At 34.9% G+C, this 27,635-nt stretch overlaps 6 protein-coding genes and 2 non-coding genes across 8 annotated transcripts; 5 read left to right on the top strand and 3 right to left on the bottom strand.

Annotated features, from left to right (window-relative positions):
- Positions 1–1,633: 1,633 nt before the first annotated feature.
- Positions 1,634–4,844, top strand: LOC130015707 (uncharacterized). The gene is made up of 4 exons (XM_056106385.1): positions 1,634–2,738; positions 2,818–3,255; positions 3,347–4,159; positions 4,285–4,844. The coding sequence occupies exons 1-4, from the start codon at positions 1,634–1,636 to the stop codon at positions 4,842–4,844; spliced, it is 2,916 nt and encodes a 971-aa protein (XP_055962360.1).
- A 258-nt stretch (positions 4,845–5,102) lies between these two features.
- Positions 5,103–6,584, top strand: LOC130015706 (protein MAIN-LIKE 2-like). The gene is made up of 2 exons (XM_056106384.1): positions 5,103–5,222; positions 5,304–6,584. Exons 1-2 carry the CDS (start codon positions 5,115–5,117, stop codon positions 6,582–6,584), a joined length of 1,389 nt encoding a protein of 462 aa, XP_055962359.1. The 5' UTR covers positions 5,103–5,114.
- A 1,343-nt stretch (positions 6,585–7,927) lies between these two features.
- On the top strand, positions 7,928–13,055 carry LOC126686854 (shaggy-related protein kinase epsilon-like). The gene is made up of 13 exons (XM_050381121.2): positions 7,928–8,262; positions 9,458–9,712; positions 9,881–9,973; positions 10,265–10,324; positions 10,434–10,709; positions 10,851–10,925; positions 11,303–11,359; positions 11,462–11,602; positions 11,872–11,922; positions 12,011–12,106; positions 12,214–12,297; positions 12,397–12,499; positions 12,570–13,055. The coding sequence occupies exons 1-13, from the start codon at positions 8,200–8,202 to the stop codon at positions 12,638–12,640; spliced, it is 1,425 nt and encodes a 474-aa protein (XP_050237078.1). The 5' UTR covers positions 7,928–8,199; the 3' UTR covers positions 12,641–13,055.
- Positions 13,056–13,171: 116 nt separating this feature from the next.
- Positions 13,172–16,055, bottom strand: LOC126686853 (pentatricopeptide repeat-containing protein At4g21065). The gene has a single exon (XM_050381120.2). The coding sequence runs from the start codon at positions 15,827–15,829 to the stop codon at positions 13,430–13,432; it is 2,400 nt and encodes a 799-aa protein (XP_050237077.1). The 5' UTR covers positions 15,830–16,055; the 3' UTR covers positions 13,172–13,429.
- A 1,131-nt stretch (positions 16,056–17,186) lies between these two features.
- Positions 17,187–20,634, top strand: LOC126653434 (E3 ubiquitin-protein ligase At1g63170). Its single transcript, XM_050347329.2, has 5 exons — positions 17,187–17,961; positions 18,201–18,320; positions 18,413–18,545; positions 19,887–20,051; positions 20,249–20,634. The coding sequence occupies exons 1-5, from the start codon at positions 17,411–17,413 to the stop codon at positions 20,420–20,422; spliced, it is 1,143 nt and encodes a 380-aa protein (XP_050203286.1). The 5' UTR covers positions 17,187–17,410; the 3' UTR covers positions 20,423–20,634.
- Positions 20,635–21,009: 375 nt separating this feature from the next.
- On the bottom strand, positions 21,010–21,096 carry LOC126654218 (small nucleolar RNA snoR114). Its single transcript, XR_007632474.1, has one exon. It is a non-coding gene; the product is annotated as a small nucleolar RNA snoR114 (small nucleolar RNA).
- Positions 21,097–21,105: 9 nt separating this feature from the next.
- TRNAG-GCC (transfer RNA glycine (anticodon GCC)) lies at positions 21,106–21,176 on the bottom strand. The gene has a single exon. It is a non-coding gene; the product is annotated as a tRNA-Gly (tRNA).
- A 3,871-nt stretch (positions 21,177–25,047) lies between these two features.
- On the top strand, positions 25,048–27,313 carry LOC126653454 (uncharacterized). The gene is made up of 2 exons (XM_050347350.2): positions 25,048–25,286; positions 26,314–27,313. The coding sequence occupies exon 2, from the start codon at positions 26,319–26,321 to the stop codon at positions 27,249–27,251; it is 933 nt and encodes a 310-aa protein (XP_050203307.1). The 5' UTR covers positions 25,048–25,286; positions 26,314–26,318; the 3' UTR covers positions 27,252–27,313.
- The last annotated feature ends 322 nt before the right edge of the window (positions 27,314–27,635 follow it).

Genomic DNA, 27,635 nt, shown 5'->3' with positions numbered 1-27,635 from the left:
TATTTCTAACTATTATTTTCCATTTGAAGTTTTAAAATCTAAATCTTTTGATTATTAATTTTATTTAATTTTTAAATTTTGTGGTTGTCTAAAACTCTAAATGAGTAATCATCCATTTTTCTAAATTTTTAAAGAACCAAAAACTTTAAAATTAAATTAATAAAATGATAAAATTCTGATAAAGATCTTTCAGTTGGGGGATCGATTCAATTTAGGGTCATAGACAAGGTTTTCCTGAAATTAAAACGTATGGCCTGAAGGCCCAAATCGGAACTTTATTTCTGGGCTTTAATTCTTTTTGGAATAATTAATGGGTTCAAATTGGGCTAAATCCTTTGAGTAACTAACTAATGGGCTGCATTCAAATAGGCCCCTTGAGTAACTCACATTTTCAAACTTATTTTGATTTTATTATTTTTAACTGTTAATTAATTTTTAAGTTTAAGCATTTAAATAGTAGTATTTTAATATAGATAAGGAATACATTAATTTCATGTAGTAATTGTTTATACTGCAAACAACCCACGAGGAATCAAAACGGTACCAACTCATAAACACAGCCAGAAACTAATAAATTAGTAATTTATTCTAGTATAAAACTATAAGCAGATCATGCATCCCAGTCACATAAACAAATCAACTACCATATCCTTAAAACTGAATCTCTATAACCATAATCTTGTAATAATCATATCAAAACATGCAACCAACTTATCCTCTCTGGTTGGGTTTTTGACAAAAAAGTTCCCCCCTTATAGGGGAAATTCGAATTTTGTGCCCCAGAACACAAAAATTACATTTTTGTGCCTGGGGCCCACGCTGCCCGCAAACAGCCATTGCGGGCAGCAATATTGCCCGCAATGGCTGTTTGCGGGCCAGTTAATCACCCTGATTAAGGGTGATTAACTGGCCCGCAAACAGCCATTGCGGGCCAGTAATGAAATTCCCTGCCACATGGCAGGGAATTTAATGTCGCCCGCAATGGCTGTTTGCGGGCGACATCCCCTATATAAAGGGGTGTGTGGTGAATTGTTTCACCACACTTACACTCAAACATAACAAAAATGCCTTTAGATTAGTTTCGGCGGATTTGGAGTAATTTGGCGGATTTGGAGTAATTTGGCGGTTTATTTTTGGAGCTTAATCGGATTATTTTGGAGCTTAATATTTTATTATTATTATTTTGCGAGGACTACAAGAGGTAAGTCCGTATTACTTTTTATTTTTTATAGCTAATTTTTTTAATAAATAATAAATGTGTATTGTTAGATTTAGAATAATAAATGTGTATTGTTAGATTTAGAATTTAGTTAATATTAGATTTAAAATTTATATTATTAAATTTAGATTTAGAATATTAAAACGATTTGTATGAATATAAAACACAAAAATATTATAAAATGAACATTACTCATAAATATTTGATATAATATATAATAGTTTGGTTAAAATGTGGACGATTTGCTAAATAGTTAAATAAATTAATTTAAATTTTTAAATAAACTGTTTATAAATTGTTAAAAATATTACTTTATAAATATATATGTAGAAATTACTTTAATATTAATTAAGCCTAGAAATGTACATTTGTAGAAATTACTTTAATATTAATTTATTACGCATGTTTGTAGTAATGGCGTCAAACAATATATTATTTGTGATATGGTGTGATGGTAGCATCATAAACTCCCCTCGTGGAGTTGAATATTTGGGGGGTAGATATGTTCATGTGCCGATTAATGGAAGAATAAATTTTGGGGAGTTGGCCGAAATCTGTAGAACGGCAGTATCTACTAGTGTGAGCCCTCCGGAGGTGACGAAAATTTATTTTCGGCTACCTCATGTTGAAAGGTACGAGATATGTTCATACTCGTTGTTCGAAGTGCAAGATGACCAACACGTATTTGCGATTCTGAACCAGACAGCTCGGATGCCGACGTTGAACGTGTTAGAGTTCTACGTGGAGTATCATATTTCGGCTTCTAATGAAACTTCGATGCAACTAGATTTATGTTCTAGTGAGTCTGAGAGAGGCAGTGTGGAAGAGGAAGAAGATGAGCACTATGATAGTGAGGAAGAGGATATGGAGGATATTCTAATCGCTGAACAACCAAGTAATATTACACATTACCAGTCTCGACTTCCGCAACACATACGATATGTCGATCTCAGTGACTTTGATGTGGACGAGACATGGGAAGCGCCGAACATTGAATGGCAGCGGGGGATGGAATTTCAAACCGGGATGATTTTCTCGAGTCGATTGGCTGTGCGAACATGTGCCATTACTTATTCGGTTGATAATGGACGAGAGTTTAAGAGTCGCCGGACAACAAAAACAACACTGGTCCTAGTTTGCAAGCATCGAGAAATGTGCGATTGGTGGCTGCGGGCCACCCTGCTTCAGAAAACCAACACATGGACGTTGACGAAATATATAGGGCCACACAAATGCGATATGCTAGCGTCAACTCGTAACCACAGAAATTTTGGAATTATTCAAATTGCCGATTTTATTAAGACTCAAGTGGTGGGGCAGCGTGATATTCGGATTAAGACGCTTATGGCAGGGATTTTAGAATCCTTAGGACTGGACCTTCCATATAAGCGGGTATGGTATGCAAAAGAGAGAGCAATTAGCAGCGTCTATGGGGACTGGGAATATAACTACACGCAAATCACGAAATTCATGGATAATGTGGTCGAAGTGAATCCTGGATCCTTTTGGCATGGTGAAGGTATGAAAATAAATCACTTTTGTAAATTTAATATGTAATTAATTTTACATTATATCCTAACTATATCCATTTTAAACAGGCCGACTAACTGATTGCGGTGGGGTGCAATGTAGAATTTTCAAGCGAATGTTTTGGACCTTCTTTCCGATGGTTGACGGATTTCCATTTTGCAAACCAGTTTTATTCATCGACGGGACGCACTTATATGGTAAATACAAATTGCATATGTTGATAGCGTCGGCGGTAGATGGCAACAACCACATAATGCCAGTGGCGTTTGCAATAGTTGAGTCCGAATCTAGTGAGAGTTTTGAATATTTTTTGAATCATCTTGGAGATCAAGTCATTCGCGACCGAAAGGTGGCCATTGTATCAGATCGTGCTCCCGGATTAATATCGGTTTTGAAGCGTCCGGAATGGGAAGGGATTGATCATTTTTTCTGTATTCGGCATTTAATGGCTAATTTCCACACTCATATCAGAAATAATGATATGAAGTTGCTGGCTGAGAAAGCAGGTATTTTGCTGTCACTCGTCAACATTTCCGGTTATTGAACCAAAAAAGAGTATAATTTTTGCATTAACAAATACCTCATATTAACGTGTAGGTCGTACTTTTCAAGAGAAAAAGTACAAGCGATACATGGCCACTATGGCAATAAGATCTCCGGCGGGGTATGCTTATTTGACCGATGAGAGATATCTTAAGAAAGAACAGTGGGCTTTGTGTTGGGACATTAAGGCGCAAAGGAACGGTGTAATGACGACGAACTACGCCGAGTCCATTAATGCAACTCTAAAGAATGTAAGGGGGCTTCCAATCACAGCGATGATAGAGGCTATCTTTGACAGACTCAGCGATATGTTCGTCAAGCGTTGGGAAATGTATAAAGGGATAATCGCCAAAGGCGTCATGTTCACTCCGATCTGCAACACGCATCTGAAAAATGCAACATTAAAGGCCCGCACACATAAACTCAAGAAATATAACCCGGACACCCTGACTTATCGAGTGATTACAAAGAAAGACAATTTTCGAAGAAAGGGAGGAAATATTCAGAAGGTCAACCTTCAAATGATGAAGTGCACGTGCGGGAAGTTCCAACACCGCCAGATCCCTTGCTCCCATGCCATGGCAGTCATTCAACAAGAAAAGTTAAACCCTCACAACTACTTAGGGTGGCGGTACCAAACCAAGAATGCCATACAAGCATGGAATACTCAATTTAATCAATTACCTACCGACGAGCTGTGGATTGGTTCTCGGGAGGTGCCATTTATTCCAGACATTAACTTGATAAGAAAGAAGGGACGACCGGTAAACCAAAGGATTAGAAATGATATGGACCAGACCTACAGAGAGGACAGCGACCCTAATTTTTGCAGTAGATGTAGTATCGCCGGCCATAATGCTTCGACTTGTACTAATTATCCTGATATGTGAATTGTATAAAATCTTAATAGCTGCTCTTTTGAAATTTAAAGTCTTAGTAGTTGCTCTTGCAAATTTTGATGTTATTTGCATTTTGCATTGTGTAATATATAGGTATGAGTTCGTCAAGACGTCAAAATTCTTCGACAATTCAAGTTGTGCAGAAATATGAGGATCATTTTTGTGAAGTTTGGTATGGAAAAAAACGAGCTTTTCAAAATAGCCCAATCCATCCTTGCATGGATAAATCACAAGCCGGACATATATTTGTTGGTCGGCACACAAAAAATTTGAATGATTTTGGAAACGTTGTTGTTTCACCTGAGCCTTCGTGGGGAAAGTTGTGGGAACGCAGATGCGAGATGGAGGCCTACTGTGATTTTCACAGCATATCTGTACCGGCGGCAATATCCGCAACAATTTCGAGAAACACGGAAACGGCAATCCAATTATTGATGGAACGCCTTCAGATTGAAATACATGTGATGTCTTTACGGCTCAAGACATTTCACGAAAATTTGGGCGATGGTCGAACCTTTCATGTTGATGAAAGTAACCCCCAGTCATGGTATAGTATGGAATTACAGGATTACGACGACAGTGATTCTGATGATTTTGTGAAATATCTCCCCTGGACTTTAATAAGATGTTGTTCACAGTGCTATAACTGGTGAAAGCTATTGTGATGAATTTGTAACTGGACCTTGTGTTAAATTTGTAAAATCGTATCTAATTTGTATCGAACTTATTCGGTTAAATTTGTATCGAAGTTATCATATGTAATTTCTATTTCCTATTTCGTATGTCAAATTGGTGTATAATTTTTGGAGCTTTCATCTATCTATGTTTTTAATTTGTATCTATGTTTTTTAATGTATACGTTAAATTCGTATATAATTTTAATATATTTAATTTATTCTAAATCTATTTGTGCATTTTCAGATATGGCTGGCCCTGCTCCATACGATTACTTCCTTCCCGGACCGCGGGATGGAGGTTTAGTACTGCACAGACAGCATGATCACAGGTCCGACACGGTTTGGCAGCATCCGGTAGGCAATGATTTCTTTAAACGGATAACGTTTCGTTGTTGTTTTATTTTCCAACTGATATCTTTAAATTTTTCATTTCAGGAGACTTCGGCTTTGGGCTCGCGCAGGAGTGCCTCATTGACCCGAATAGAGGATATTCATCCGCGCATTCGAGATGGAGTATTGCGGACAGCACTGGGACCCTTCATTACTATGCGGCAATACACCGTAGACATGACTCTGGTGACTGCATTAGTTGAGCGGTGGAGGCCGGAGACCCACACTTTTATGTTTCCTGAGGGGGAGTGCACAATAACCCTTCAGGACATAGCGATCTTGACGGGACTCCCCATAAATGGGGCTGCTGTTACCGGACCGACTATCAGAGGTTGGAGCAGTGTTACTCGCCGACTGCTTGGGAGAGATATGGTAGGGAGTAGAAATTGTCAGGGATCCTTTGTTACCACTAGTTGGCTAGTCGATGAGTTTGATAGCTTCACACGGATACCTGATGCGGCTTCAGATGAGCAGATCGACTGGGCAGTTCGGGCGTACTTGTTGTTCCATCTACACGCCTGGTGTTTTTCCGACACGAACAGCGGGCAGATCGGACTGAGGATTCTTCCACATCTGGAGGACTTGACGGCAATAGGGAGCATTAGTTGGGGTTCAGCGGCGCTCGCACACCTTTACCGCGAGATGTGCTTGTGTACTATGGTTTCGCAGAATAGGCGAAACATCGGGGGGCCGCTTTGGATTCTTCAGCTATGGGCATTCGAGTACATCACGCCGCTGGCCACTCCTCCTCCTCCACAGTTCTCACAGCATCCGGCTTCTGCTTTTACCCCGTTCCAGGCGACTCAGACGGCGCAGACACCTCCTCCTCAGACACCTACGTATTTGCCGACTGTTCCTGTATTTGACGATTCTTGGAACTTTAGCTCCCTGACCACTCCTCCCTCACAGCGGTCCCGACTTATGGAGGGGGGCTACATTCCGATGCTGCCAGGTCAAGATCCGGGCTCCTCTTCTCGCCCGACTCAGAGTCCCTCCCAGATGCATTTTTCTCTGGATGATCCTTGGATCAACAATTTGGTTCAGGACCCACAGCCGTTTTGTGACTTCCAAGGAATGCAGGCTCCTTCTTTTTCTCTGGGATTAGGGTTAGACCCCTCCTCACAGGCTCCTGCTCCTGAGGTGGATGATGATGACGAGATTGAGGATGTGGCCAGTCCAGTCGCCGATAGTGGAGAGAGAAGCTCCGGACCAGATGGAAGACGTTACCGCCGTTTGACTGATAGTCAGACGAGTCGACGTGTCAACAGGGGTTACGACATGAGGACACGCTTACGGAGTCCTGATAGATCAGACTTTACTGAGTAGTTTTGTTATTTTTGTACAATTTTAAATTTTTGCATTATTAATTTATTTACGGTTACTTTTAATTGTGTTGTATGGTTTTTATATATTTATGTATAATTTCTTTTTAATTTATTTTTATCGCTTAAATATTACTCGGAAAGACGCTCAATTCCTTTTAAATATCGAAATTGTAGATAATTTTTATTTATAATATTTCAATTTTTAGTTGTGAATTTTTTTTTAAAAATTAAAAATAAAATAATTTGTTTTTTTTTTAAATTCTGCTGCCAATGATTGGGGAGAGAATCTCCCCAATCATTGGCTGCTTAAGCAGCCCGCAATTAGCCATTGCGGGCTGCTTAAGCACTTAATCCAGCTGTTAATCAGCTGGATTAAGTGGCCCGCAAACAGCCATTGCGGGCCAGATTTCTGCCCGCAATGGCTGTTTGCGGGCAGCGTGGGCCCCAGGCACAAAAATGTAATTTTTGTGGTCTGGGGCACAAAACCAGAAATATTAATTTGGGAGGGGCACTTTTTTGTCAAAAACCCCTCTCTGGTTTACCCCCAAATTTTCAACCACAAATTAGCACAAAATTAATTAATAACATGAAAAAAAATGCAGCTTTATCCAAACCGGGACATTCTTAGAGTTCTTAGAAATGATCAGATTAAATGAAATGTTATTAATAAAAATATATTTAATTGACGGTGGTGCTAAACCACATATATAATACATAAAACGGTTAATTAATTACAAAACAATTTTTTAAAAATAACCTATAAAATATAATTTAAATAGTATAAATGCTGAAAAACATTATACAAAAAACTAACAATTCATTTCTTTTCTCATGCGTTCTCCTTTGAAATAATGATAATGATAAAAATAATTATTTACAATATTTTCCAATCAATGATAATTTTATTACTCTATGTTGTTAGTAGTCTGTCCCTTGATAAATTCAACTTGCATAATATTTTATTTGTCATGACTTTTGAAAATAAATTTAATTTTTAGTGACTTGTCTTCTTTAGATTATCATAAATTTTATTTTATTTTATTTTTCTCAGCAAATAAATAACTATTCTTCGAACCGCCAAAGGTTCAAAAGAACCGTCAAAAACCAGTCAAACCCATCCTCCGAATATTCCGCTAGTATCTATCTTTGTCTTCAAAACCCCTCGCAATTACTCACAGCATTCAGGGGCACATTCGTCACACCGCATTATTAAAACATTTTCTCACAACCGTCAGATCCTAATACCCATCAATCAACGGCTACCAATCCTCGTTTGACTAAAGTTCAAAATAAAATCGCAGCTTAGAATGATTGGCCTTTTTTGGTCGAGCTTTGACCACGGAAAAATCAAAACCAGGAGACATTAGAAATTTTAATTACGGAGATTTTTTTTAAAAGAACATAAAAAATTCAAGTTTAGGTTCTTGATTTTTTTCGAATCTGTAAATTAATTTTTAATAAATCCTTCTCTCTTACTCTGTTGAAAAGCGGAGTAGAGAGAAGGTTTAATTTGTTTGCTGCATTTTTTTAATTGAAATAAAGCTGAATGTGTGTGATTTGGTGATTGAAAGAGAAAATTAGGGTTTGGTTTGGTGGTGGAAATAGATTGATTAGCCATGAATATGATGCGTAGGTTAAAGAGCATTGCCTCTGGTCGGACTTCTACATCGTCTGATCCTGTAAGTTTGTTGTTCGTTTCGTTATTTTTACTGTTAGTTTTTAATGTTTTTATTTCGTTTTATTTGTTGTTTGAGGTCAGATTCGAGATCGGAAGCTGCATTGTGTTTGCACATTTATTTATTTTCGTTTCGGCTTATATTACGCTTAGATTCTTAATTGATTATCATTTTGTTTTTATTTAGCGATTTGATTGTGTTATTTTTACTTGAGTTGATCTCCTATGATGTTTTTTGCTTCATTTCCGTCGTTTATCGGAGGCGCCGAATTTAATATAAAATTCATGCCATTTTTCATATTATTACTAGAATCATTTGAATTTTAAAGGCTGTTTTCAGAGGTGAAAAGATTATTTTATTGTTGCTGAAAATTGGTCTGGGGACCGTGGCATGCTTAATCTTGTGCTAGGTCAGTTATATTGGCTTTGTTTTGCTTGTAATTTTCTAAAAGTGGTGCAGAATTTCTTTTTAATCAGTATTGTATTTTGATAATTGATGCGGAAACTGTAAATTAGTGGTTGGCTAATCTGGAAAGTGGGTAGTTTTGTTACTGCTGTGGTTGATGGGTCGCAATAAATGGTTCTTTCTTGAGATTGGTTTTTATGTTTCTTCATTATCTTTTTTTCCTTTTCAAATAAAGCATGGTGAAAGAGAGATTGTGTGTGTGTTTGTGTCATGCTAGCTTCATGTTTGAGGAAAGTGTTCAATAAGTCTTTTATGTAAGCTGTCCTGTCATTGTGCGATGTTAGCTATTACATCTTATGATTAGTTTGTACGTAAAGAGCAGAATTTACTGCAACAGCATAATAATGTAGAACCCTTAATTTTATAAAGTATCAGCAGCTCCTAGATGCTTACTTACTGGAACGAGTGTTCTCAGGGAAGCTCATATTTTTGTTTTCATGGGTTTATTTAATCAGCGTGTAAGCCAGTTGTTGCTCTATAATTATTGGTTTAGCACTGAGGTAATATTCTAAGTAATAACTTCAGATGCATGCTTAAATAGCCAAAAATTTCATAAAGGCCTGAGCCAACAAATACTGCTATGAGCTAGATATTTCTTCATATTAATGTGGTGTTCTATGCATCTCTCATTCTGATTTATGTAACTCTTTTAGATGTATGGCTTTTGTGGTATAAGAACATGTGATGATCTGCATGTTGAGAAGTCTGATTATTATTTAAATTTTCCTTTTAGGGCGGAGATTCCTTTACAAAGAGAGTAAAAGTTGATCAAGAAATAGAGCAGAAGGCTGATGGTGAATTGAATTCAGATGAGAGAAATGTCACAGATATGGAGCAATACACGGCTTCTACATCATTGGAAAGTGATGCGAGCACATCCAACCCATCATCTACGGTGAAAACAGAAAAATCAGGATATGAACAGCTACCCAAAGAAATGCACGAGATGCGGATCAAGGATGACAAAACCACCAACCATGATGAAAAGGTAATTCTTTTTATTAATCTTTATGCTTAAACCCCTCACATCAGCCTGATTGGACAAACTCATGCATGGATTATTTGGTGTTATACTGTTAAGGAAACTTGAATGTATGAACTAAAGAAGCAGTTTTACTTACTATCTAGTGATTAAATGTCTAAATGTGCTCTTCAGGACATGGAGCCTACTGTTGTGAGTGGTAATGGAACAGAATCTGGTCATATAATTTCTACTACAGTTGGCGGCCGGAATGGACAACCGAAACAGGTTGGCTAATTTCTCTAATTTATTTTGCTATCTTTAGTGCGTTTAAATTTAATGGCGTCTTTTTCTGCTTGTTCTTATATATTAATATTTCATTAATGGGTATGTTTTTGTTCTTGACCTTACTTGGTGGCGATGGATATGAGCAAGTAGTTTGCTCTTTTATGTTATGTTTTTCTTTATTATCAATTTTTTACTTTAGACCCTTAGGCCTGTGTTGTGGTTTATGAACTGTGTGGATTTATTAGAATCACACTTCTTACATAGTTACATGTGCATCTTTTATTGTCCCAGACAATCTCATTTATGGCAGAGCGTGTTGTTGGCACAGGTTCATTTGGTGTTGTATATCAGGTATGTGGAAGTAATGAACGGAGGCTACTTGCATTTATTTTTCTGGTTATGTCAATATTTATAATGATGCCTTTTCTCCTTTGTTTTGCTTGTCATATATATGCTTTAGGCCAAATGCTTGGAAACTGCAGAAGCAGTTGCAATAAAGAAAGTTCTGCAGGATAGGAGATACAAAAATAGAGAACTTCAGATCATGCGCTTACTCAGCCATCCAAATGTTGTTGAACTGAAGCATTGTTTTTTTTCCACTACTGACAAAGATGAATTGTATCTCAACCTGGTTCTTGAGTATATAGCTGAGACTGTTCACCGAGTCTCGAGGCACTATAGCAAGATGAACCACCAACATATGCCTATTATATATGTCCAGCTATATGCATATCAGGTAAATTTTGAAATACTTCCCGGCTTTATCTAGTTTTCTGTTGATTGTCAGATCTACATTCATGTGCTGTAGAGTCCATCATTTTTAATGTATTTATTTGCGTTTTGCGAGAATTAAGTGTTTTGCTCTTTGTTCATGTAGATTTGCCGTGGTCTAAATTACTTGCATCATGTGGTTGGTGTGTGTCACCGTGATATTAAGCCACAGAATTTACTGGTAAGATTTTCTAGTATGATCTTTCATGTTGTCCTTCATGCATCCTTATGTATTCCCCTGAGAAATTGATCGTGAAATTTCCATAGTTTATGTATTGCCAGACATTGAAAAGTATAACCGATCACTTCAATTGTAGCTATATCTACGTCATTATGATGAAGATTACCACTTATCATGTAATATTAGAATTTTAACATTTTCATTTACCTAACTTGAAAGAGAATAAGTATTAATAAGTGAACCTTAAAAGGGATGGTATTTAAAGCAACCTGTCGCCGCCTCATTTTTGTGCCATTACGTTTTACGTAAACATTATGTAGATGCTTATATATATTGTCAAAACAAACATCGACTTAAAGTACTAATGCATTCTGCAGGTCAATCCTCATACACATCAGCTGAAGATATGTGATTTTGGAAGTGCTAAGATGCTCGTATGTTTGATTTTTTTTCATTTTAATTTTCCTGAGTACGAGTTGAGAACCATTGCTAATTTGCTGTGTAGTGAAGTACTAACAACTATCCATTGTCTTTAGGTGCCAGGTGAGCCCAACATATCATATATATGCTCACGTTATTATAGGGCACCAGAGCTCATATTTGGGGCTGCTTCCTACACAAATGCAATTGATATGTGGTCTGCTGGTTGTGTCCTTGCTGAACTTCTCCTTGGTCAGGTGGGTGTTTTTTGTTTTTCTTTTTTCACTTTGTTTAGTTGCTATTTATGAAGTTTGATTGAAAGCTCGTGGTGAATTTATGCCAAAAGTTTTCCATTTTCCCAATAGAACAGTTATACAAATTTTCTCCTAGTTATGATGTGCATAAAGTAGACGTACTGATTTCTTAACAGTTGTAGTATTTATGGCTTTTATATCGACTGTTTAAAACCCTTATGATGTTCATTTATTACAACTTGTGATGCCGATTGTTTTTTTTTGTTTTTTAGCCTCTATTTCCTGGGGAAAGTGGTGTTGATCAGCTGGTGGAAATTATTAAGGTGTGTCATATTGTAGCTTTTTATGTTTTAGTTATATAAAGCTTTTAGCAAGTTTCTTAGTTTGCTTTACTACCTATTCTGAAACCAGGTTTTGGGAACACCGACAAGAGAAGAAATTAAGTGCATGAATCCAAATTACACGGAATTTAAGTTCCCTCAGATTAAAGCTCACCCATGGCATAAGGTCTGTTTAAAAAAAATTAAGGATCTTGCTTCTGATCTCATAAATTATAAATGTTGCCACCTTTTTAGATGATAATGGACAAAACTTATTAGTATTTCAAAATGCAGATATTTCACAAGCGAATGCCGCCAGAAGCAGTGGATCTTGTTTCAAGGCTGCTGCAATACTCACCAAATCTACGTTTTACAGCTGTAAGAACATTATTAATCTTGTGGATGTCTATTTTAAGTTTTATTTATGTTTAAAATTTGCTTCAGTCAGAAACTTAATTTCCTTTCTATGGCTCTCAGTTGGAGGCATGTGCTCACCCTTTCTTCGATGATTTGAGAGATGCCAATGCTTGCTTGCCCAATGGACGGGCACTCCCTCCCTTGTTCAATTTTACAGCTCAAGGTAAGCGAGTCGGCCATTTTTATACATCATTTATGTTTTCTTTGCTTTTCTAATCCAAATCGTCCTGCAGAGCTGGCTGGTGCATCGGTTGAACTACGTCAACGTCTCATTCCAGAGCATGCAAGAAAAGAAGATTTGTGAATCTGATATGGTCTATATACAGACATTGTAACTTAGGGTTTTGTATGTTTATGCACCCAAGGAAGTTTCTCTGTCTGCTCCATTTCTCAAGGATTGACGTTTTTTGACCTCCGCTCGGGTTGCTGAGATAGATGATAGGAGAGTTTTGACATGTTAATGGCTGATGGATCACTATCCAAAGATCTTCTGATAAAGATGCAACGGAAGTATTCAGTTGATGGGTGAATCGCAATGAAGTTCCAACTTATGCGATTTGATTTATTTAAGATATTGTATGTTATAGGTCTCCAAAGAGTGTAAAATGAGTTACAATTATGTTGATCACGTTTCTTACATATAGTTACGGGCATTTGTCACAATGAGCTAAACTAATAATTCAGGTTAAACAAGATGTCTCCGTACATCTTACCAGTTCCCTTTTTTTGTGTTATAACGTAACTGAAATCACATTGTTCTATGCCTTCTAGCAGTTTCCTCTTATGATTTGATTTGAGCCTCCTTAAATAAGTATTTTGTAAGAAAGTGACAATATATCTTCCAATTGATGGCAGAAATATGCTTAGCTAAAATGAAAAATTTGCGGATTTAGTTCCGGGTACCTGTTATGTACATCCGTACTTTCTAAAAGCTAATCACAGGTTCTCTTCTATCAGAATAATAGGATTTTACTCATTGCTAAACTTGTGAAAGAGATAAATACAGCCAAGGTATATCTTTTTGATCCGAGGTCAAAAATTAGGATAAATTTAGGGAAAATATGAATTTCAGTTCAATATTCAATCCTTCCATCTACCAGTAATCTCCACAAGAACATTTTCCTTCTCTGAAATGGTGGAAACAATTCGAGTCCCTTAAAATAATATGCCGTAGGTATATCTTCGATATATATTTCATGGCAGTATGGCAATCACCACAAACCTTAAGATTCTTGAAAATGCGAATCGGTGCTCCAGGTGGCACGGTGAGAAGTCCGAAAGCAACAGCTAACTTCTCACTGTGAAAAGCTAAACCACGCTCTTTACCTTCTTCATCCATGTCATGAAGTGCAAAATTCATGTCTGGCATATAACCAGCTTCCTTAATCAACATAATTATCTCATCAATCTTTAAGTAAATTTCATTCATCATTGGATGACTTCTATCTTCAGACATAAAGGTGTGAACTTTACTGTTCAACTCAATCCAACTGCAACCTGGTTCCTTACTAATTCCTCTCGATTTCATTAATCGCCTCACTCTAGCAGCATCTTCCCATCTGCTAGCAGCAGAGTACATGTTCGATAACATTACGTAAGGCATGGAGTTTGTCGGTTCCAATTCAATGAGGTTTTTCGCTGCAATCTCTCCGAAATCCAATTCTCCATGTGCTCTGCAAGCAGCGAGCAGAGCCTTCCATACAGTTGCATCTGGTTCCACAACCATTTGATTAAGTAGTTCCTTGGCCTCGGAAAGTTTTCCTGAGCGTCCATATAGATCAATCATACATGCGTAGTGTTGAGGACCTGGCTTGATACCATATTGCTGATCCATTGATTCAAAATAGCAGCGCCCGTCCTCAACAAGACCAGTATGGCTGCAAGCAAATAATAAACCAATAAATGTTACAAAATCTGGCTGTGTTCCGGTTGCAATCATTTGATTATAAAAATGTAGTGAATTCTTTCCTCTACCATTCTGTGCATATCCAACTATTAGAGCAGTCCAGCTTATGACATCCCGTATTCGCATGAAGTCAAAAACACAATTGGCATCTTCTATGGCTCCACATTTTGCATACATTGTCACAAGAGAGTTATGTACCGATAAGGATGAACAGATACCGGATTTAAGAACAGTTGCATGAACCTGCTGCCCAAATTCCATAATTGTCAGTTCTGCACAGGCACTAAGAACACTAGCAAGGGCAAATGGGTCAGGGCACACACCTGAAATTCTCATGTCACAGAACAACTTTATAGCATTTTCATGAGCACCATTATATGAGTAACCTGTTACTAGGGAGGTCCATGAGATAACATCCTTGTCTGTCATCTGGTTAAATATTGTATATGCATAATCTAAATTTCCCTGTTTAGCATACATGTCAACAAGGGCATTGTTTACAAGCTTGTAAGCCCCAAATCCAGTTTTCATTATCAGACACTGAACGGACTTTGCATATTGTGTATCCTTCATTGACGCTAAAGAATTTAATACGGACGGGTATGTGTAGTCGTCAATTTCCATATTTCGTGTACGCATTTCACGAAACAGATACAAAGCTTCCTCTTGAAACCCCTCTCTGACACACCCAACTATCAAGGAATTCCAAGAAACCACATCATTAACCTCCATATGCTCCAGCACCCTTTTTGCGCTACTCAAGTCTCGACATTTACCATACATATCAACCAACGCACTTTGGACAAAAATATTAGCTACCAAACCACTTCTAACTATGCAGCCATGCACTTGAACTCCAAATTTATGATCCGAAACAGCTCCACAAGCTGACAAAATGCTCGGAAAAGTAAACTGATTAGACTCGACACCTTCAGCTCTCATGTCCTTGAAAAACTTGATCGCTTTGAACCCCTCTGCATTATGAGAATATCCCGTAAGCATAGCGGTCCATGTTGCATGATTCTTGTTATCAGCCACCATTTGAAAAATACATTCAGCTTCTGAAATGCACTCACACTTAGCATACAAATCAACAAGACTGGTGCCAACAAAAACGTTCCCATCAAGGCGAGTTTTTAAGGCGTACCCATGAATCTGTTCCCCTTTTCGAAGAAGTCTCATTCTTGAGCACAGTTTAAGTATGCTCCCTAAGGTGTACTGATTCGGCATATTCCCCTCTAACTGCATTTGTAAAAACAAGCCGAAAGCTTCAATTTCGCAGTCATTTTTGCAGTACCCAGATATGAGAGTAGACCATGTGATTGAACTTTTGAACGGGGACTCACTAAAAAGTTTTTTAGCTTCGTTTAATTTCCCTGAATTGGCATAAGCTGCAATAATTGTGTTCCAGGCAAACTCATCCCTCTCAGGCATTTTGTCGAACATGTAGCGTGCTTCATCTATTCGACCAGTCTTCGACAAATTATTTAAAAGTTGGTTTGATTCAATTGCAGAATCAGAAAAACCCGTTCGATTTATTTGCGTAAATGGAAGCCTATGCAAGTTTAAACTTCGCAATTTGGGCATGCCCGCCTCTTTTTTTGTCAAACAAAAATCTCTATGTAAAGCTCTCACAACATATAAAAGAATGATTTATTATTATCCGTTGTTCTTTAATAATTCAGATAGTTCCCCTGAAAAATATTTGAATGAGATTGGAAGATATGCATTTCAGACATGGCGATGGCGGGAACTTACCTAACAACTAAAATTTGCAGTGTCGGTTAGGGATGAAGAATATACACGTGTGTGTTTAGCAAACCCGGGTTTTTTTTTTGAGATAAATAAGGTGTCTAAACTTTTTACAATATTTCATTTGAGTGTGTAAACTTTTATTTCTCTTAAATTAGCGTTTCAACTTTTTCCAAAGTGCATAAAATGTGTAATTTAATTAAAATGTCTTAAAAATAATACTCCCTCCGTTCCACAAAGATAGGCCACTTTTTTATTTTGAGCATTTTAATTTACAGGTCACCTTCTATTTTTAGTTAACAATTTTAAAACAAAAAATCTTAGTTACCCCTAATAAATATACATTATTATCTTCAACTTAATTAATTACTCCATGTTCCAATATGAAATAAATATCAATTTTTAATATCAGTACAAAATATAACAATACAAAAATTAATTATTAATATATTATTTATTTATTTAAAAAACTATAAAAAGCTAAAAATAAAAAAATACATAAATAAACTAATTTTAACTAGTCTAACTATTTTTTTTCTTAATTTCCATGTTTTTTCAAATGACCAATCTTTATGTGACGGAGGAAGTAAACATATACGTTTCATGTTAACTCTAACCAAATCTTTCAAAATCAACCTTACTTAGCCCAATTTAAGAATTTCTTTGTCAGTTATAGTTAACTTAATATTTTAATAAGATTTTTTGGCAACATGGCAAAATTTAATTTTGCGCAAAATCTGATCATTTTCGAAATTAACTATAATTAACACACAAATTCTCAAAACGGAAAAAAGGAGGTGGTTTAATATTTGGTAGTTCTAAGATATTAAATTTTATTTTAGTCATATTCAAATCACCAGACTGTTGATAACCAAAAAATAAAAGATGAGTTTTGAGATAATATTGAAAAATTTATATACTATCTTTATTTATAAATTTAAGCATAAACTTTAAAACATCTACGCAATAGATATTTTTGAAATTAAATTTTTAATTTAGATATAGAAGGAAATTATGAAAATATAATTCAAAAAAGTAAAACTAAATTTTAAAAGTAGAATATATAAATAATTTTCTATATTTTTTATTAATTAATTTATTTAGTAATAATTATTTATAGAATACATGTCAGCAAATTTCTTTCACTAGCTGGTCCATCATCATCACAAAACCATAAAAATAGACCCAGTTACCCAAATAACGTTTGTCCTTTCCGATAATATTTCTATCTGTGAAAAAAGTGTCGGAATCCAACCAAACTAACCCCTCTTAATTATTTGTTCGTACCATAATTATTGAGATTCAAACACTTCAATCCAAATTTCCATCAATTATCTCTCCATTTCCTCCGCTCCATCAAATTCAAAAATTATTAGGTTTCTCCGATTTTGAATTCTTCAACTAATTCAAACACACATGTTATCTCCAAATTCCGAATCAATGGACACGTCACCACTGCTCAACCACGCAATCTCCGACCATCTCCTTCGCAGCCGCCGTCTCCTACGGCGTCAACCGCCTCCCCTCCGCGACGCAGCAGCTCGGATTCTCCGGCAAGCAAGCAGCCGTCGGATGATGTTACGCGAACCCTCAATGCGTGTTCGTGAAAATGCCGCTGAGCAGCTCGAAGAGCGTCAGAGCGATTGGGCCTATTCAAAGCCCATTATAGTTCTTGACGTGCTATGGAATTTATCCTTCATCGGAATAGCTGCCGGTGTGTTGTGTTTGAGTGTTGAAGAAGAGCCGCGAGTTCCGTTAAGGCTGTGGATTATTGGGTACGGTTTGCAATGTGTTTTTCATATTGGGTGTGTTTTGTATGAGTATAAAAGAAGGATTCATGGGGATGGTGGTAGTAATAATGCAAGAGTGGAAGGTAGTGGGGATTCTAGTTCCTTGTCGGAGAGTGACGGTGGTGATTCAGCTGGTGATTATGGTGGTGAACAGCGTGGCAATGATGATGAAACTAGGTAATAGTTTGCTTTTTGGGTAGCACGGACACTTCGTTCAATTAACGTGTACAGTTTGGAAACATTTCAGACGTTTCGGACATGAAACTTTACTTTTACATAGGAAACATTAAAATAACACTATTTCGCCGTGTCTGTGTCTAAGTTTTCCGTTTCCCCGTGTCCGTATTTTTTAAAACATTATTAGTGTTTTTAGTTGTTCAGATAATGCTGATGTTTTTATGCTGTTTGAATTGAAGTGGTGTAAAGCAATTGGAGTCAGCAAATACAATGTTTTCTTTTGTTTGGTGGATGGTTGGATTTTACTGGGTTACTGCTGGTGGTCAAAATGTTACACATGATTCACCTCAGCTCTACTGGTTTGTTCTTTTGTGCTTATTTTTCTCTGCATATAATGATATCAAGTTATGTTATCTGTGTATTTACTTGTTTACTGGCTGCTTTTTGGCAGGCTTTGTATTACGTTTCTTGCTTTCGATGTGATTTTTGTGATTATCTGTGTTGCTGTTGCTTGCCTAATTGGTCTTGCAATTTGCTGCTGTCTTCCTTGTATTATTGGAATCTTATACGCCATGACAGATCGGGTAATTACGATAAATCCCTTTTTGGCTCTATAATGCAACAGATTTGTTTGTTGTTTTCCTACATGTATGCATGCATGGGCACTAGTAGAACTAAACTTATGTTGTCATGCATATCTTTTGTTTAGCCATGCGCCAGTATCAAGCGGCACTGTTTACTAATTAGGCAGCAAACTGAAAGAAAAGTAGGTATCTCTCTGCAAAATGCAGATTAATTAAATCGGACATGTCTATTGAGCAATGCACTTGAGCCCAAGTTTTATGTTTGTATGTGAAATTCCTGATTTAGGCTCAAAAAGTCATATAGCTTCTCAGGACTGGATCATTGTTGCAAATTTAAGATAGAGACTATATCTGGTGTAGGTAACTGTTTGTGATAAAGCTGTCCAGGAATTTGTTCTTGCAGACAGTCTAGTCATATTCTAAAATATCAAACTAAAAGAATGAGACCCAATTTTTGCTGCTTCATTTTTTATTATCTTGTCCTCTCTTTTGTAAGGATACTGAACTGAGCTTGAGGCTTAGCTTACATGCTTTGCTGCAATGACCCAATTACTGAACTATTATCCAACTACTCCCTTAAAACAGAGAAATAAATCAGCTTAATATCTATGACCATGCAGCCCTGTAGGGTTAGAAACCTCCCCCCTCCTTGTATAGAATAGTTTGCACTTCAAAATGCATTAATTGCAATAATTCAGTTAAGTATAGTTTAGTTTTGAGAAGTTAAGCACTACATATTGAATGATTAAAGGTAGAGATATTCTGTCTGAGCTTTTAAACTCTGGCACATTGTTGCTTTCCTTGGAGCAAATACCGGTCAGTGAAAATACTTGTGAATATACCAAGTCTGAGTAAAAATGTGTCTTTCCTTAGTGTATTTTATTCAACCACCATAACTAATTATTTCGGCATTCAGCTGTCTAGGTCTGCTGAAATTTGTAATGAAAGATTACTTGTAGTTCTCTTCTTGAATGATTACTAAGACCAAATTTACGCGAAGCCTTATCGCTGAAACACATTAAGGTAATGTTTATATCGCAAGTACCAACGGGTGCTTTTTGCCTGGTTTATGGTTGGTCGTATAGTTATACTATCTTTAAACAAGATTTTGATCTGTAATATGAAGGCTCAGTAGTTAGGTCCCTTTGACTCTTTTGTTGCTTGTGCTATATTTTCATGTCTCCCTGCAAGCCATGCATGGTGAAGTGCTTTGCTGGTTCTTAGATTTGTTAGTTCACCAAGAACATGCCAGCCTACATTCATGACACTGCTGGCGATATTTTCATTTCATATTCTTGGTGTGTTGTGGCTGATTTCAAAGCACTATTAATTGAAAAACAGGAAGGAGCAACTAAGGAAGAGATTGAGCAATTACCCACGTACAAGTTCCGCAGAATAGGAGATTTTGAGAAAGTTGATGGTGAGATTCAAGTAACTCTTGGAGGGATTATGACTGAATGTGTAAATGATAGTCCCACAGAGCGTCTTCTTTCCCATGAGGATGCTGTAAGTATTTCGGAAGCATAAGCTCTGTTTTCTCAATTCTACGTCTCTTGAACGATTTACTTTGCAATTGGACCGTAATGGCTTTACACTCATTCAAGTACTAAAGAACATTCATGGAGCCTGAGTTTACGTCCTGCATAACAGACAGAGATCTTAAATTTGTTATTTTCTAAAACATGCATTTCTATGAATTGCAGGAATGCTGCATCTGCCTCTCGGCTTATGAAGACGGAACTGAGCTGCGTGAACTTCCTTGTCACCACCATTTCCACATCACATGCATAGATAAGTGGCTTCACATCAACGCCACATGCCCTCTTTGCAAACTCAACATTATAAAGGCAAGCAACCCTAATGGTGAAGAAATATAGGCATGAATTTGTCTACAACGCTGTCGGGATTAGCTTCTCCGCTAGTTGCATTATGGAGTGGAAACTGTATATGCTGGAGAAAAGATTTAGTATTTGCTTTTGACTAGCTATTAGCAAGAGTAATGTAAATGATCTTTTAGATAACTTATAGATCACAATATGATTACCTAAATTGTGTAAACAAGCTTTATAGAGTGTTAATTCGGGTGTAAGCTTATCTTCTGTTAATAGAAAAAAGCGAGTAGTTGATCATAAAAGAATGGCTTAACCATTGAAACTAACCTACCTTTTTCAATTTTTTTGTTTATGCTTCAAAAACTTTTAAATCATCCATTTTAACTCATTTTTTTAGTTTCAATTTTAATTGTAACACTTTATTTTGAATTAGAAAAAAAATATATTCAAATTCGACCTTCATATTTAAAATTTGCAATGGTAAACATGCAAATAGTATTAGATCAGCTTAAAATAAAAAAATTAGTAAAAAAACGATTTAAAAAGTTTGAATCATAAGTAAAAATATCAAAACATTTTTGAAAATTTAAATCTACAAAAATTAGCAACAATGATACTCCTAAAAAAAACAGGAGCTCAGATGCGCTGATTTTCAATCATCAGATCAGACAAGTGTGACAGACCCAACTATCACAAAAGCGCTTTTATCCTCACAGCTATTTGAGAAATGCACCAGCCGGGAATCGAACCCGGGTCTGTACCGTGGCAGGGTACTATTCTACCACTAGACCACTGGTGCTTATTGTGAACATCTTAAACGAGTACATACTAGTATGTAAAACATTTCATTTTAACAAACTCAACTTAAGCAATTTAAATTGGAAGAACTTATCTCAAAATAAAATTAAAAAAATTGAAGGACTAAAGTATTTTTTCAATTGCGTGATTTGAAAATCCATAAAGCTTGCTAATAACTTAGGAAAGCTGCAATATATAAATCCCGTTTAAAATAGTACAAATGAATTTACATTAACATACATGGTTTTCAAACTCGAATTGGACCAGCCGATTCGATTGAAAAACCTGGAAACCAGTTGGGTTATTGGTTTGTGTTGCACTAATAATCCGCTAATTAAAAACTTTTTGTTTTTCAATCAAACTGGCCGAGTAACCAGTTTAGCTGATAAACCCGGCAATGGTTGGATCGGATAAACCACCCTTATTGAAAAAAAAGGGATCAATGTTGCTAGAAATTGAACCTATATATGTCTAAGACTCGATTCATTAGGTATATAATGAACGAAGGATCACTTTACCCCCTCAACTTGGCATAAAATATCAAAAACGCCCAAATTAGCAAAACCAGATCACTTTTACCCTGAACTTGGCTAAACCGGATCAAAAGCCCCCATATGCTGATGTGCACTTAATTGGAGAGTGAGATTCTAAATGTTAAACAATTAACTCTAATTAACTTTAATTTACTTAATCTAATTAAACTAATTTAATTAAATATTGAATTTAAATTTTAAACCGATAATTATCGGTTTTGTTCCACTGCCACCACCATCCTTTTCTTCCTCCACCGTCCTCTTCCTCTACCTCAACCAACCACCGCCAAAAACCAACCACCCGCCGCCCGAAACCCACAACCATTGATTCATTCCGTTGAGACCGAACTCAAATGGGTTCTTCTCCAACGGAGACGAACCGATCGTCTCTGTCAGAGACAAACCCATCTGGGTTCGTCTCTGAACAGAGACATCGATCTCTGTTGAGAGACGAACCAGATGGGTTCGTCTTTCAACAGAGACGACGCTCGTCGTCTCTCACAAAGACGGCGAGATTCGTCTCTATGAGAGGCGATGATGAGCAGCTCATCAATTAAAAAAAATTAATTTTTTATGTAAAAAATACATAAAAGTCCTTCATATTTTTAGTTAATATAAATTTGATATATAAAGTTTTATAATTAGATTGTTTTTTTAAAATTATTATGGACTAATTTATACTATGGTGAAAAAAATAGGATTATTATGAATCTTTTGCCATCAAAAACCACCTAGAAAAAAAACCACCTTTAAATCCGGAGAGTGTGCCTCACTCTCTTAGGTGAGAGTGGGGAGGGGGGGGGGGGAGGGGGTTGTACCAAATTTGACAAGTTCAGGATAAAAGTGATCCCGTTTTACTAATTTGGACGTTTTTGATACTTTGTGTCAAGTTCAGGGGTAAAGTGATCCTTTGTTCGGTATATAATAATTACCTGATTTTTGTTTTATTACATATATAATACTAATATTTTGTAACCGAATACCGCTACTTCTAAGATGTATAATTTATATGTTTTAATTATATGTACAATTAAATAGAAATATACATTGTTTTATAAAATTTTACACTAAATTCTTTTGATAACATATCCATATATTTTTCTTTTTCTATTATTTTAGTAATTTATTTTAATTTATGTAATATACTATCCTAATTCTAATAATTTTATCATTTAAAATATATATTTCTCATATAATTATATAAATAATTATTATTTTAATTTCCGGTCGAACTTCGGTTCTATCCTGATTGAAACCTTAACCCTTAATCCTCTATCCTTACCAGTACAATGACCGGGTCGGTTTTGAAAACATTGTTAAAATAAAGAAATAATGATAATGTTATTTTAGGAGTTGTGATACTCATAATACTTGAGGGGTCAAGTTCAATAAATTTACATTATTTATTACCAAATAAATAGTATAGATCAAAAAGGTAAAATTTTAAAATAAATTGACCTATACCATTCCTTATCAAATGAATGATGTAGATTGTGTATTTAACCTCTTCAAGTTGAAATAAACTTAAAAAAAATTTAATCCAATATTTTATCTTTTCTTTTTCTTTTTGTTAATTGTTAGAATGACACCAAATAATAAACTAAATGTTAAAATGAAAGTTTGAAATAAACCAGTAAAAAAATAGGTCAATTACAAAACAAATCACACATTTTGAACTTAAACAAGCAATGATGAACTTTTTAAGTGTGAGAATTTTGAAGCGATTTAGTATTAAAATGAAGAAAGATAATATTTTCATAAAAAAAGTAAGAGTAAATTACTCTAAAACTTCATATATATATATATATCATAATTTATAATTTGATCTTTCTTGTTTAAAAATCAAACTATTTGATCCCTCGTTTTTATTATCGTTACTGATTTAGTTTCTTCGTCTATTTTTAGTGTTTGTTAATCGAGTTAAAAGACTAAATAAAAAAAAATATTGGTCCCTCCCTTTTGTTTTTGTCTATAATTTCATTCCTTATTTTTGAAATTAATTTTACCCCTAAGTGCTTTGACTGGATGGACTAATACTAAAAATAGACAGAGAGACTAAATTGTTAACATAATTAAAAATAAGAGACCAAATCATTTGATTTTCAAATAAGAATGATCAAAATGTGAATTATGGTAAATGAGACGGGTTTTAAAATAATTTGCTACAAAAAAATAACTTTTTTTTTATGTGGAACCTGTAAATAAGATGGAAAATGTAGGGCATAAGTGGAGTCTAAAGTTAGATGTTTTTTCCCGATAGAATCTAAAGTTAGATCTTATTAAATTTCTTAAAGTCCGTATAGGAATTGAACTTCTAAATAGTTCCTTGCTTTCTTATTAGAAGGCTTAATTATTTAAAAAACCCTCACCTTTAATCTTTATTTCGTTTATACCCTGACCTAGGAAAACTGTCACATATACCCTTAACGTTGTTATTATGTTTCGCCTCTACCCTTTAGGTATTAAATTGACCTCTTTTCATTTATAAAAGAGTTTAAAATAATCCTTCATTTTTACATATATTCTAATTACACGTCAATATTATTAATTATACAAAAATACCTTCTTCTTTAAAAAAATTCAACTAATAATAATAATTTAATTTATATTAATTATTAATAATATTTAAAAAATAAAAAACCGTAAAAAAATTTACATAGAACAAATAAAATATTCAGACTAATTAATTTCAACCTAATACCGTATTTTAATTTTAAATCTATTTATTTATTTTTTTTAAATATTAAAAAAAATAGCTCCTCCTCCCATAGAGGAGCAGCTGCTCCTCCTCCCATGGAAGGAGGAGCAGCGAGCTCCTTCCTTCCATGGAAGGAGCTCGCTGAGCACGCTGCTCCTTCCTCCATGTGAGGAAGGAGCAGATCCAAGGAGGAAGGAGCAGCTCCTTCCTCCATGGATGGAGGAGTCCATGGAGGAAGGAGCTTAGTTCCGTAAAAATAAAAAAAATAATATTAGCGGTTTTTTAAATAGGAGTACGGTTATAAGTAGGACTTAATAAAAATATTTTATTTTATTTATTTTATTTAAATTAAAAAAATTAATTTGTTTTAGGATTTATTTGAACGTTTTTAAAGATGAAGTATTTGTTTGTACATTTTTTTAATAAAAAAAGGTATAAAATAACCCTTAAATTTAGTTGTTTTTAATAAATCATCTTTTTTTTTAAATTTGGGGTAGAGGTGAAACATAATGACAACGTCAAGGGTATATGTAACAATTTTCCTAGGTCAGGGTATAAACGAAATAAAGATTAAAGGTGAGGGTTTTTTAAGTAATTAAGCCTTATTAGAATTAACCTCCTATTCCTATTATACATAAATTACTCATTATTTATAAACACATACTATTATATAAAGCTCTAACGTAACACCTCCCTAACCTAAACATATCCTTGAACCTGAAAACTAATTCCTCCCTTTGCAGCCGTCCCAACCACCGCTCCGCATCCCCTCACCGCTCCACTTACCGCTTCCGTCTTCTCCTTTGCCACCACTTCTCTGCATCGAGCCACCGCTGCCGCCTACTCCCTAGAGCCACCGCTGCCGCCTGCTCTCCAACATGTAAGTACAATTAGCTTAATTTGTTTTAAATACTTTTTAATTTATTAGATAATGTTTTATTAAATTAATAATATTAATTTGTATACTTTTTTAATAATTTTGTCTACTACTTTACTTTAAATAAAGTTTGCTAAAATTTTATTGTTTTAATTTTATCTAATAAATAATTATTGTAATTAACTTAGTAATTTTTTTTTTGATAATAACTTAGTAATATTGTAGCTAATCAGTGTATATTTTTATTAATTTTTTTAATTTTGTTCGGTTTTTTGTCTATTTTATTACATAAATTATATAATGAATAATGTATACTATAATGTTAGTATTTGAATTCTATTATGAAATAGTAAATTAAACTATTAAAATTATTGTGATAAGTAATTTAATTTCATGTGTCCCCCTCCTTCCACAGATGGAATAGATTCCCTGCATCAACTTTTTTTCTTTCTCTTTTACATATTAGGAAATTACAATCTATTTAGGAATTGTTGCCCGACCTATTCTTAATATTAAAAAGGAAACAATTTTGTTCCCCTTTTAATGTTAAGGATATGAAATAAAAAATTATTTATCTTTTATGATGTTTAAATTAATAATGTAGTACTGTAAATTAGATTAATAATACATTTGTAATAAGAAAATCGATTATTTGTTAGTTCAACTCATATTTATTTATATCATCTTTTTCAGAAAGTAAAGATTTTGAATCTTTTTGAAATACTAAGTTTTGTTTTGTAAAAAAATTTACTATAGGGTGTTGGATATTCTAGTAGTTTCCCCAATTCTTTTCTATTTGGAGTAGGCTAGAAAACGACGGTATATTTGTCTAAATATAATGTAATTCCTTCCTAAAATTTAAAAAATGGACCATATCTTTTCCTGTATACAATATAACTCATATTCCTAATATGAATATGAAAATAAAATAAAATAAAGACTTGCTACTGTTAAGTTGTCGACCAATTTGTGTTATAAATAGTTGCAAATTTGCAATATAGTATTTGACATATATTTAATTTACATGCAGAATTTATGGACACAACATGTGAATTAGTTTCTCCGTCTCATCCCTGGCTTGCTATTCGTTACAGCAAGGACGAAACATACATAAAAGAGGGGAATATTCTGTTCAATTTATCCGACAATAAATGTTATAAAGATATCATCCCCGACGTGCAAGATAAAGTGATATGTACTAGTTTTAGAGGATGGTTTATGTTGAAAGACGACCGCGAGTCAAAAGATTATTATCTTTTGAATCCTATATTAACGAAGAAAATTGAGCTTCCGTCTTTAGAATGTGGTGAAGAAGATATTTTTTATATTTTATCATCGTCTCCGCTTAATTCTAATTGTTATGTGTTGTGTATTAGCAATACGGAGAAGGCGATATGGTTTTGTCAACCAGGTGATGAGAAATTTATCAAGCGAGAATTTTTTGAGCCGTTGTATTCTCCGACAATGTTTCAAGGGAAGTTGTACTGTGCAACCGTATCATATCAACTGGTGGTTATAGATTTTAAAGGGCCAGAGCTTGAATTCACTGCAATTAGTACGGAGCATGATCACTTTGATATTTTTGGTGGTACATTATTTTCAAGAATGAGAAACCAAAATTATCTGATTGAATTTCATGACGAGCTCTTGTATGTTTCTAAGATTTACTACGGGTTTTATAATGACGACGTGGCGACATTTATTGTTTCTAAATTTGACGTGTCAAGGAATCGGTGGATGAAAATGGATAGTATTGGAAATTGGACAATATTTCTCTCTTTTGAAAGGGGAACCTGTTGCATTACAGGAGAAACAACAAGAGTGAAGAAGAATTCAATCTATTTTGTGAATATGGCGGAGGATAGATGTTTGTATGTTTATGATATAAAAGACAATAGTATGTCAATGTCTTTACCTTGTGATGTAGATATATGTGGATTTGAATGGGTAAAATTCGTTGATCATTGAAGTCCTTGTATACCTCTTTCTGGTAAGTTAGTTATTTTTATTTAGTAAGTTTAATAATTTATTATTGAATCAGATTTAAATATGCATCTTTTGTCTTATATGGGGTTGTCTATTTTTTTTTAAGGAATTTATAAAATACTCCATTTTATGAAGGTTTAATCATCGAAAAAATGTCAAACTTATATAGTCAAATCTTTAAAAGTTTTTAATTATAGCCGAATCTTATATATTCAGTTTCTTTTTCAGCTTGAATCGAATCAAATTTTTTGTCTATATGTCACTTCCAACTCGGCAAAATTAGCTGACATGACACATTTCAAACCATTAACTCAAACCTAATCAAACTAAAAAGTAAATCAAACAAATCTAAATTCAACTAAATCA

Source organism: Mercurialis annua, linkage group LG6 (assembly GCF_937616625.2).
Source record: "Mercurialis annua linkage group LG6, ddMerAnnu1.2, whole genome shotgun sequence".
NCBI lineage: Eukaryota > Viridiplantae > Streptophyta > Magnoliopsida > Malpighiales > Euphorbiaceae > Mercurialis > Mercurialis annua.
The sequence above is the reverse complement of the archived record's forward strand: the minus strand, read 5'-3'. Positions and strand labels throughout refer to the sequence as shown.